The sequence below is a fragment of the Peromyscus maniculatus genome, chromosome 9 (assembly GCF_049852395.1).
Source record: "Peromyscus maniculatus bairdii isolate BWxNUB_F1_BW_parent chromosome 9, HU_Pman_BW_mat_3.1, whole genome shotgun sequence".
Taxonomy (NCBI): domain Eukaryota; kingdom Metazoa; phylum Chordata; class Mammalia; order Rodentia; family Cricetidae; genus Peromyscus; species Peromyscus maniculatus.
Window position 1 is genome coordinate 11,062,842 of NC_134860.1, and position 12,517 is coordinate 11,075,358.

The 12,517-nt window shown below is 42.8% G+C and overlaps 1 protein-coding gene across 2 annotated transcripts in view; it reads right to left on the bottom strand.

Annotated features, from left to right (window-relative positions):
- Positions 1-7,764: 7,764 nt before the first annotated feature.
- The window catches only part of Bmpr1a (bone morphogenetic protein receptor type 1A), a 116,533-nt gene continuing 111,780 nt past the window's right edge, over positions 7,765-12,517 (bottom strand). For both annotated transcript variants that reach the window (XM_076544405.1, XM_076544406.1), the window contains exons 12-13: positions 11,737-11,867; positions 7,765-11,650 (exon numbers count right to left, since the gene is read on the bottom strand). In XM_076544405.1, coding sequence (XP_076400520.1) covers positions 11,525-11,650; positions 11,737-11,867 — 257 coding nt within the window. In that variant the 3' untranslated portion in view covers positions 7,765-11,524. The remainder of the gene's footprint in view (positions 11,651-11,736; positions 11,868-12,517) is intronic.

Below are 12,517 nucleotides of genomic sequence, written 5' to 3' on the forward strand. Positions count from 1 at the left end.
TGGGGGAAATGGGACAAAATGAAACTAGGGCCACAGTGACTCATCCTTCTAGGCATATTTGACTTGATTAATACTCGGTTAATTCTGCACAGACGTCCTAGAGGCCTCCTCACTAGGCAGTGGCACCGTCCCTGGACAGGAGAGCACAGAATGGCAGTTCTTTCTGCAGCATCTACACGTGGCTTACAAGTGTCCAGATCCTACGGTAGGTTCACGAAAGAGCCACACAGCCATCAGAAAGTACAGCTGGCTTCTGGTGGGGCTCGGTGCTGGTTGGAAGACCCTCTTCTCCCTATTAAATGGGATTTGACTTGCTAATCAGTTACCAGCACTTCTCACTGCTTGCTGGGTCCTCAATTCAAAAAACGGACCCTCAAAATGTACTGACTACTAATCTTTGTGCACTCAGTGTGCTGAGGTATCAGTGTTAGATGGACAGTAAGTCAAGCTACTCTGTCACTGATGGGTTGGCCATGGGCTAAGTCACAATTCTTCTCAACGTTAATCCGTCTGCATCGAGATGGTTACGCTAACGGCCCAGAGCTCCCAAGCTCTGTGACCTTGACCACATCTCCGAATCTTGCCCAACTCAGTGCAGCTCTCAGATGTCCAGACTACTTCTGAACTAAGGCACGTGTGGTTGGGCCACTACAGATCAAAGTCTGAGGTGTCGTGTGTGTGTGTGTGTATGTGTGTGTGTGTGGTAGGTCATGGCTAGCTCCGGGGTATCGTGTATGTTTGTGTGTGTGTGTGTGTGTGTGTGTGTGTGTGTGTGTGTGTGTGTGTGTGTGTGGTAGGTCATGGCTAGCTACCACAGCCATGGCTGTCTTATGCCCCATGTTGCTATCACTGGCCAGTCTCTTCTGAGGACTCAGTTGGGATGTTAGGGCAATGCAATCTCAGATTTCCATTCAGAATTTCTGGCATATAATACACAGTGTGAATCAGTTGCCCCACGAAAGGGTATATGTTGCCAACCCTCAGAGGAAGGTAATAAATCAAGAGCACTAGTTGCTCAGATCTTCCACCACCACTGTATGAGGCAGTTTCTAGAGTGAGGAGGAATATGGCTCTTTTTAGCGAGGGTGCTTTCTATGCAATAAAACATACCTGCTTACATCTGACAAAGCCTTAACATCAAGTTTAAGCCACATTTTCTGTTTAGACAGTTCTATGATTAGGACCCCCAAATCAGTAAAAATTTTATGTTTGTGTAAACACAAATAAGCTCGTGTAGGTGAGTGTGATGTATGTGCCCATTTGGGTATGTGCACGTGTGTGTGTGTGTGTGTGTGTGTGTGTGTGTGTGGTAGGTCATGGCTAGCTCTGGGGTGTCGTGTGTGTATGTGTGTGTGTGTGTGTGTGTGTGTGTGCGCGCGCATGCTCACTCATAAAGGCCTGAGGTTGACACTGGCCATCTATCTTACTCAGTCACTCAGCACTTTGTTTTTGGAGGCAGGTTTCTCCCAGAACCTGGAGCTCATTAATTCGGCTAGGCTGCCTGGCCAACAGGCTCCAGCCTGTGTGCTCATGCCCAGTGCTGGGATTTCAGATACACACTGCACCCAGCCTTTTACATCGGTGTCTGGGGGAGCCAAATTTAAGTCCTTATGCTTGAACGGCAGACACTTCACCAGCGGAGCCATCTGGAGCCATCTCCTCAGCCCCAGGTCAGTAAGAATTCCAAAAGTCTTTTGATGGAGTCTCATCTGTGTTGAGATACCTGATGCTAGGTGGGAACTTTACCAATGCTCTCCAGGTAGACATGGGACGGACCCAGGGCAGCCTATAACACTGTGGCCCCTGAAAGAACTATGAAAGAGCACAGAGCCACATCAGGATGGCTTAGTGATTCTTTGAAAAGATAGAAAAGATGTTATAAAATGAAATAGCAACATGGGATACTAATTCCAAGTATTAGGATTGCTGGAGAGCCTCAAGCTTAAACTGTCCCAAATCACTTGGGAGTCCTGGGGCAGAAAACTATGCAGCCAGTCCTAAGACCAATACAGGGCAGCTGCTGACCCTCTGGAGGCAAAGAGCTGAACCACAGGTGACATTATGGTCGAGATCACCATATCATGGCTAGATAATCACTGTCTTTTACTTGAAGATATAGTCCAAGCAGTGTGTGGCAAGTGCATGGCACAGTGGGAGAGCCCTTGGTTAGCAAGTGCATGGCACAGTGGGAGAGCCCTTGGTTAGCAAGTGCATGGCACAGTGGGAGAGCCCTTGGTTAGCAAGTGTGTGGCACGGTGGGAGAGCCCTTGGTTAGCAAGTGTGTGTGGCATGGTGGGAGAGCCCTTGGTTAGCATGCATGAAGCTCTGGGTTCCAAGGGCAGGGGTATGACAGTGGCATTCTTAAAGGCCCCTCTATTTTAAGACTCATCATATCTCAAAAGCATGAAAGCTCTTCGCCTGGCTTTAGCCTGAACTTTCCATCCTTGATCAGGAAAACTCCAGATAGTGACAGAACTCTCTGGAAGAAGGTTTAAAAGAAAAATGGTGTGGGGAAAGCCAGAATCATTCAGAGCAGACAAGATGAGGCCTGCTTTTGATGTTTATTCTAACTGGTACTGTTCTATCACCTGCCCCTAATGGGAGCCGAGGCACTCACAGTGAGACAATGAGGACTGCTTAATGCAATGATGAATGGTCCTACTCCTCGCCAAACATTTGGGGAAAAGTACATTCATGCACAAGACCTGAAACTCAACAAACTGAAGATTTGGGAACACACACATCTTTAGAAATAATAGAGGATGTTGCCTTTTCTAAAAATTTGTGTTGCCTCCTATCTGGTAAGCAAGTAAGTGCTCTACCACCACTGAACGCCATCAGCAGCCCCAGGAAAGTAGAAACATAAACCAGACTCATTGCTACTCAGGGCTTAGTTCTGAACCCATCCAACCCTGGAGAAACGGTTGACCCCATGCTCGGAGCTTAGAACTTCCCAATGTATCAAATAAGAAATGTTCAAAATAGGATGGGCATGTGTCAATTAGACAAGTGTGGGTGAATGTGAGCATCAAAACCACAATGACTTAATGGAATATAACCCAATAAACAGGAACCCAGGAGTCCATACAGAAAAGCTGTCTAAGGCAAGCGCTTCCTCACACCACAGTGTCAATGGAAACTGTAGATGGAATAACAACAGCATTAGGAAATGTGCAACCACTGATATGCAAGTCCTATGTAGCCCAAAGCATCCCCACAATGTGCTCAATACAAACACGACATCAACTTTCCAGAAACAAGCCTTCATGGTGTCCTGGTTGGTTCTATGTTAACTTGACACAAGCTAGTCATTTGAAAAGAGGGACTCTCAATTGAGATTCGCCTATAGGCAAGTCTGTCGTGATCTTCTTGATTAATGATTATGTAGGTGGGCCCAGCTCACAGGAGGCAGTACCACCTCTGGAAATGTGGTCTTGGATGGTATTAAAAAAACAAAAATCAGGGCTGGAGAGATGGCTCAGTGGTTAAGAGCACTGACTACTCTTCCAGAGGACCCAGGTTCAATCCCCAGTACCCACATGGCAGCTCCTAACTGTCTGTAACTCCAAGATCTGACACCCTTACACAGGCAAAATATCAATGTACAAAAAATAAGGATAAATAAGTTATTTTTTAAAAAAAATGAAAAACAGGCTGAACAAGCCATGAGGAACAAGCCAGTGAGCAGCATTCCCCCATGACTTCTGCTTCAATTCCTGCCTCCAGCTTCCTGCCTTGACTTCCTTCAGTGATGGGCTGTGATTGCTTTTGGTATCAATACTTTATCACAACTGCAGAAACCCTAAGACACACGGTAAACAAGTGGCTGCCACCGACATTATTAATGACACACTGAAGTCAGAGTATCTCACCGGGATGCACCGTTGGTACATACAGATGTGCCAACATCCAGGAGGCAGAGACAGAGATTGCCAAACTCAAAATCAGTTTGAAATCATAGAGCAAGGTCCACCTCCCTAGAAAAAAAGTACTATAAACCATGTTTTATCTTGTAGAAGTACAGGGGACCCAAGGACTGAACACATTACACTATCCAGAGCATTCAGCACACATACATCAGGAAAACGCACTCATGAGGGCTTGATTAGAACTGGCGAAGTCTGAATGAAGCCTGCAGGTCATGGGATTGTTGACCATTGTGACAGTGTCAAGTCGACTTTCCCGATTTTGATCACTGCACATAACTGGTTAATAGAATATTCCTGAAGACTTTAGAGGGTATAAGCTCACTCACTCACTTCAAAGAGCTCTGAAAAAGCACAGTCTGTTGACTTCCCAACCCAACCCCACATAGCAGTTACACAAAATGTTAAGTCAATAAAACCGCAGGAAGAGTAAATGGGATTCCTTATAGTATCTTTGCAAGTTTCTGCAAATGAAATTTAAAATTGCTAAATCTGGCAGCTGAAAAAAAAAATCAGTACACTGGCTAAAATCAGAGGGTAGAATGGTACAGACAACAAACCAACCATAAATATAGAGCAAACATCTGGAAGACATTTACCTCCTAGGAGTTCTAGCTGGGCTTTGAGGTAGGCACCTTTAGTTCTAGGTACCTGTAAAGCTGAGGCCCTCAGCTTGAGGCCAGGTACTATCTGAGGCACCCCATCTGAATAATAAAAAGGGGGTGCCGGGGAGATGGTTCAACTGTAAAACCAAGTATTCATTTGCAGAGGATCTGGGTTTGGTTCACAGCACCCACACTGCAGCTCCAGTTCCAAAGGATACATCACCTTCTTCTGGGCTCTCTGGGTACCAGGCACACATGTGGTATACTATATATACCTGGTAGGCAAGTGCTCTACCACCACTGAACGCCATCAGCAGCCCCAGGAAAGTGAAAACGTAAACCCGGGTCATTGCTACTCAGGGCTTAATTCTGAACCCATCCAATGCTGGAGAAGTGGCTGACCCCATGCTAGGTCTATGTGCATACATATAAATATATGCACATAGAAAAATCTTAAAAAGTCATTTGCCTGCACGCACGTCTGTATACTACAAGCATGCAGTGCTGCTGCAGAGGCCAGAAGAGGGTGTTGGTCCCCAGGAAGTGGTTACAGATGGTTGTGAGCGGCTGTGTCTGCCACCAGCTTACCCTGGTCCTCACTGGCCTGGGGCTAAGGAGAGATGGGATGCTAGCCTGGGACCTGTCTTTTGACATCTCAGGCCCCACACTACCATGTCTGGGTTTTCACACGGGCTCCAGGGCTTGAACCCCAGCCCTTATGTTTATGTGACAAGCACTTTATGAACAAGCCATCTCCCAGCTGGTTTTGAGTCTGGGACCTGGTGGACAGTGGCCCAGCTAACAGAAGGCAGGCCCTGAATGGGTTGCCAGGTTCTGGTTTGGCTGCAGCTCTTGGCTTCCAGATCCCCCACTAAAAGGTGGTCACAGGTTCCTACAGAAGCGGACCAAGCCCAGCTGCCATGCCTGTCACAGTGGACTGACAGCCTCTCAAACAAGCCCAGATCAGCTCCTCCTCTTTGGCAGATCATTTAGAGGATTTCTATTCAGAATTCCATCCTGACAAGAGGAGCTAATGCACTGTTTTACACACATGAAATGGGGGCTCCCTGAGGAACACGGATGGGCTGTTTAAGCACGCTGTCACATAGCATAAACCAGTGCTGAGTCTTTTAAAATGGAAACATGTCTAGCTCCCTAAAAGTAGAAGGTGCAAATGGGAACTTAGTGCAAACAGTACCTGGCAGGTGGGAAATAAGGCATTGGGGGATAAAAGAAGCCATCCTAGGGTTTCCTTCTCACCGCCGGACACTGTAAGGACACTTAAAGACCTCCTCAAAGGGAATGAAAAAGCCTTGAGACCATAATCCTATACAGTGCAAATGAAAATGTTTGATGACAGGACATTAGAGCCTTAACTTGCCTTTGTTGCAAATAAAACTGCAATGGACATATCTGTATTTGGGATCTAACAAAAAAATAGGGTTTGTGTGCAATGACGCTCATACGTGTTTTTCTGTGAGGCGGCTGAAGATACAGCTCAGGCAAGGCTGGAGTATACATAGAGTTCAAGGCTAGCCTGGGCTACAAGCAAGACCCAGTTTTACCCCTTCTCTGGGAAAAGAAAGGCCACAATGAAAAAATAATTGAAATAACAAAAGGAGATCATAGAAATAAATTATTTCCTCTATGTGGTCACATACTTATTTTTTTTAAAGTTTTCTTCTTCTTCTTCTTTTTTTTTTTAATCTGGTTGTCCTGAAGCTATGTAGACCAGGCTGGCCTTGAACTTAAGAGAATCCAGAGGGGCCACCACACCTGTCTTGTATTTCTAAAGCTGCATCCCATGGTATGCACCAATAGTCCCCACTATACTTAGGAGGCACAAGATTGCTTGAGCTAAGTTTAAGGGCATCTTTTGTGGGAGTAGAATGTAATGGAGTAATGTATCTGGTGTGTTTTGTTTTGTTTTTCTTGAGACAGTGTTTCTCTGTGTAGGCTGACTGTCCTGGAACTTGATCTGTAGACCAGACTGACCACCTGCCTCTGCTTCCCGAGTGCTGGAATTAAAGGCACGCACCACAATGCTCTGCCAATATATGGTGCTTTCAACTGACATATAATAAATACTATAATCTTTTTTTTTTTTTCTTTTTGGTTTTTCGAGATAAGGTTTCTCTGTGTAGTTTTGTGCCTTTCCTGGAACTCATTCTATAGCCCAGGCTGGCCTTGAACTCACAGAGATCCACTGGCTCTGCCTCCCCGAGTGCTGGGATTAAAGGCATGTACCACCTCTGTCCAGTGAATACCATATCTTTTTTTTAAAATTAATTAATTTTTCTATTATCAGCTTGATACAGTATAAATTCTTATCTTAATAGTGAAATGTTTCATTGAGGCTTGCTCAGTAATTGAGTAAAACCGAAACTTATTATAAGCCAGTCATCCTAGGGTCCCCCATGCTATATATATAGCCTCCATGGTTCTGTGAGTTGCAGTCTGATTGTTCTTTGCTTTTTATCTAGAATCCACTTATGAGTGAGTACATACCACGTTTGTCCTTCTGGGTTTGGGTTACCTCACTCAGAATGATTTTTTCTAGTTCCATCCATTTGCCTGCAAATTTCATGCTGTCATTGTTTTTCTCTGCTGAATAGTACTCCACTGTGTATATGTACCACATTTTCTTAATCCATTCTTCGCTTGACGGGCATCTAGGTTGTTTCCATGTTCTGGCTATTACAAATAGTGCTGCTATGAACACAGTTGAGTATGTATCTTTGTGGTATGATTGAGCATTCCTTGGGTATATGCCCAAGAGTGGTATGGCTGGGTCTTGAGGTAGTTCGATTCCTAATTTTCTGAGAAACCGCCATACTGATTTACACAGTGGTTGTACAAGTTTGAATTCCCACCAACAGTGGAGGAGTGTTCCCTTTGCTCCACATCCTCTCCAATACTGACTGTCATTAGTGTTTTTGATCACAGCCATTCTGACAGGGAATACCATAATCTTATTGTTATAAAAAAAATGCAGGAGAGACACATCCAAATGTAAATACTGGGGCTAGAGATGTATTGGTGAAATTATTAAGGCCATTCCATGTATGGCTCAGCAGTTAAGAGCACTGGCTGCTCTTCCAGTGGTCCTGTGTTCAATTCCCAGCACCTACATGGTGGCTCACAATCATCTATGCCCTCTTCTGGCATAAAGTCAACAGAGCACTCTTGTACATAAAATAAATAAGTTAAAAAAAAAAAAGGACAATCAAATGTAAATGGTGTGTCTGTCAATAAAACGGAGTAGTTTATTTGCTTCTTTATTCTTTTCTGTTTCCCAAAAGTTCTGTCATAAATACACATTTTTATAACCAGAAAACCATGTTTTATTTTTTTATAGAAGGAAAAAAATCCCCTCACTATAGTAGGTTCATCATCTCTCTACATAAAGGCAAAAATGTACGGCCACTTACCTAGCCATGTTCCATGCTGGTTCTGGGAAGCAGAAATGCACGTTCAGGAACGTATATATGTACACTGACTTACTTACTATAAAATTTCAACAGATGACTTCTGATACACAATAAATCCAAGAACAGCATCACAAAACACATCACTGAAGTATACTAAAATAAGGTTATTTACTGAAAAATGATACACTGGACATAATCTGTATATAGAACAAAGCAATTAATGGTAAACTTAATAAGGCACCTTTTAAATCAGATGCTGTACAAAATACATTTAGTGTGTTACATATCAAAGAAGATTCTGTATTTTTGGTGTTTTACAACTGCATAATAAAAATGCTCTTTAACTTGTCAATGCCTTATGTACAGTTTCCCTAAGCTATAATATTTCCATTTTATACAATATATACTACATTTTAGCTTTTAAGTGAGAAGAACAAAGGTCACTAAAGAGCTTAAATAATTCCACTGAAAGAGTACAGAGTACAACCTAAAGTTACAGTATTATGTCTAAGTCTTTGCAAAAGCCATATTCCTAAGCTTTCCTTATGGGATGATCCTTCCTGTGGCTTCACACACTGTACCAGAGGAAAAGGCTCTGCTTGCCTGGTCTCCACCTCCTCACAGCCAGGAGGAGAGCAAACTGTCGCTGCTTAATATCTGACCCAGTCAATCTGCGTTATTACCACAAGGGCTACATAACCTGTCTACATCATTTACACTTCTGTTAAAATTATCGTAGACATTTGGAAACACTTCAAACAATCTGAAAGGACAAGTGCTTTCATTTAGGAAATCTGCCCTGGAATAGACTACTCAATATCCAACTTGATCTTGGGTCAAATCAGAGATGCATAGTTCTTAAAAATTACAGTCTTTTTATACTAAGCAAGAAAAACATCTAAAAAGAAAAAAAGTATTGAATATCATTAGAACGAATGAATGAAAACCAGCACATTCCAGGACAACAGCTGATAAAAAGCAATAGGTCACTATAGACTTAGGAACATTTCTGGACACGAGAAGGATAACATACTGACTAAAATATCTTTTGCTACAATATTTCCAGAGAAATCAGTTCAGATTTTGTATTCAGAGCTGATGAAGTCTCAGAGACTCAAGTTGTGGCAAATCTTAACATGTTCCATACCACCAGCAACTCCTGGCCATACAAGCCACTCATGACATCTTTCTGGATCATTTGATATTTATTTAGGTAGTTTGGGTTTTGGCTCTCATATTTTAGTCATTTAAAGGGATTGCTGGTGTTAGTGGGACCAAATGAGTTTACAGATTTTTACAAGTTATTAATTAGTAACTACACAATACTTTCTTTTACCAGTTGGTTATATTTTTTTAAACTACATTTATTTGTGTTTGAATATGTGGAGTGCATGATGTGTGTGTGTGGGTGGGTGGGGAATCATGCCACAGAGTATGTGGATGTCAGAGGACAATTATGGGGCAGCCAGATCTCTCCTTTCACGTGTCCCAGAGATTGAGCTGTGGCTGGCAGGCTCAGCAGCAAACGTCTTTACCCACCGAGCCTCTCACTGGCCCCAAGGGCTGAGACAGTCTTTAACTATTTCACTTACTGAATTTCAAACTTAAAAGAGTAAGAGGGAGGAGAGGAAAAATAAGTTTAATTCAACTTTAGATTTTAGGATTCCAAATGAGGATTATAGCAGCATTTGCCTTTTAAAGAATGTTACTGTTTCTAATGAGTGTACTGAAAGGCAGCTTGGGAAGGCAGTAACTAGAGTTCTGTGGGCCCCTTTCTTCAGACCAAGCTACTTAGAAAAGAGTCATTACAGTGGCCTCTGCACACCATTTAAGCACACCTATGAATGAAGTTTGCCATTCCTTAGGTGTGTCATCAGGCAAAACTATATCCAGGTAAACTTGGCTCAGGTAACTCAGATCTCCTGTGTTCTCAGGCTTTGGTTAGACTAGACGAAACCCATTAAACAAAACAGCCAAAACCAACCTCAAACTTGTGGAATATGATGTGCAGGTATTAGATTAAATTTAGTCATAAATGAGCAGATGGACAGCCTCCCAAACGTTTAATTTAAAACGGTTGACTATGTTAATTTATGTTTCATTCAAAGAGACAATGTCGGTTGATCCTCTCATGGCTTGTTTGCTCAGAATAAACGTTTAAATAGTATGGTATCAGCATGTAAGTCTGAACCAGAACTGTTCTTTGAGATAACAAGGCCTCTATAAAAATGAATCCTTGTATTTAGTAATAGCAGTTCAGTGCAGATATGGACAGTGAGCAGATACTAGGCTCTTCTGCCTGACTCTGTCTCCACAAGTTAGAGACCAGAAACTGTAAAACCAAATTTCAAAAGATTTAGGTATCTAAAATACATTTACCAGTTACTGACAAATTTATATTAGCTGACATCCTTCATAAAAGAAGAATGATGCAATATCTTAGTGAAGTTTTTAAATGCATGAATTCTGAAATTCACACCTAGTTCTACTTTAAAACATTCTCCCCCATTGAGGATCGGATGTGAGATCCATGGGAGCTGTTTTGTATAGAATGAAGAAAAGTATGTATATATGTATGTATGTAAAATATGGCTAGAAAGATGATTATGTAGGTTTTGAAAATAAAAGCGCATTACACATGATAAACAACTTCCCTTTTTAAGATGTACTGAGGGCAAAGACTTCAGAATTTGATCACAGGCATGCACATCGTTATCAGATACAGTAAGGCTGACTCCAGGAAGAGGCATTTTCTTTCAAAGTATGGTTCAAAGCAGGGAGTTTCAACTCTGGACAGGAGGTGTTTCATTTAAAAAAAAAATTACCAAAAAAGAAAACAAAATGGTGACAGAAGAACACAGTCCAAATTTATGGACACTTTAAACTGATTTGGCCTTTACAACTATTGTGTTAAAAATAAAGTTGGTGGAGAAGTGACTACAGTTACCAGGTAGACGGTTTGTATGAGACTGGTGAATGTTGATCAGATATTGCATGTTTCAACCACCGCCACAGTCCCTCCTACACAGCCACACATGCTTTTCTTCTTAGCCCCCCGGCCGCCGAGGAACTCTGGGGTGCAGATTAAAGCATGGCGCAGCGTCATAACCAGGCAGTATCCCCAAGAGGTCACAATCTATAGGCTGTTTACAAAGACAGAACACAAAAAGATGTTTTCTCTGACAGAAGGCAAACATGTCTCTCCATCTCTGCTGAGCTCATTCATTTTCTCAAGGCTTTCACAGAAAGCATCACTTTATGGATTGGATACTGAGTACCCAGAGTTAGACCAGAAGCTTCTTATCAGGATTGGACTCTTGATGCAGTTTATAAAAACCCAAACATTTCAAACAAAGCTGTCCTGTCTGTATAGAAAGAATGACGTGTTTGGAAGTTCCAATCTTGCATTCTGCAGAGTACTGAAAGGGTTATTGTTAGCAGCCTGTGAAGATGTGGCGAGGAAAGAGTCTGAAAATGAAGCCAACATCCTAGTCCATGCTAATCCACCCATTCCTTGGGTGGAGTTCTTCAGTCTAGATTCTCCCTCACAGCTGTTTAACTGTCAAATCTTTACATCCTGGGATTCAACCATTTTTGCAAGTGTCTTCTTGATTCTTAAAGCTGTGAGTCTGGAGGCTGGATTATGGGCCCAGCATTCTGACATCAGCTTCAAAACTGCTCGAAGACACTAAAGAGAAGTGTAAAGAGAGTGTGGTGAGCATAGAGTAACACAGCATTCCCTGATCACTTTACAGGGGTTTGGCTCCAACTTACTTCATCACTGTTCCAGCGGTTAGACACGATTGGCCGCAAGCGTTTGACACACACAACCTCACGCATATCCTCATAGGATGGGTCACTGGGCACCATGTTGTAATATGGTAACTGATATTCCTCCACTATTCCTGTAGGGAGTGAGAAACCAGTGAGCAAAAACATGGTAGTGTAATACACAGCACCTCTTACCGAACTATGGAACTAAGAATGGATTTGTACATAAAGAAGAAATATACCCTGGATGGTTCTCTTTTAACAGTAAACACACGTTTTTCTATTATTCATGACCCATTATTTCCCCCACCTCTGACAGGGTGACAGTTTCTCAACAAGGTATAGTGTTTCTTTTGGGGGTAGGGCACTTGAGATCTGAGATAAGAGGACTGTGATTTGAAGCCAGACTGGGCTACAAGTAATGAAACTCTTAAACACAAAAGGAAGGAGAAGAAATAAGATTTTTTAGTGTAAGTACCTATGGACTTGTTTGTCCCTACTAGTGGCGTCTCTATTACTCTCCACTGCCAGAGAAGGACTGGTCATGATCTGCGCACAGGCTCACAAAGCAGGCCCTCTACTGCTCTCATTGAGAAGGACACAGGTCAGCCCTGGCCTCTCATCCCCAACCTGAACGTGACTGAGGCCCTCACCCCCAGGGGTTAGGAGTAGTTCACTACTAACTACACGGTATTCTCTGATGACAGTCAATCGGTGTGAGGAGACCACGTCCCACAGTCCCAGCTGACTGAGAGGAGCTAAGCACCAGCATCGATACACTAGA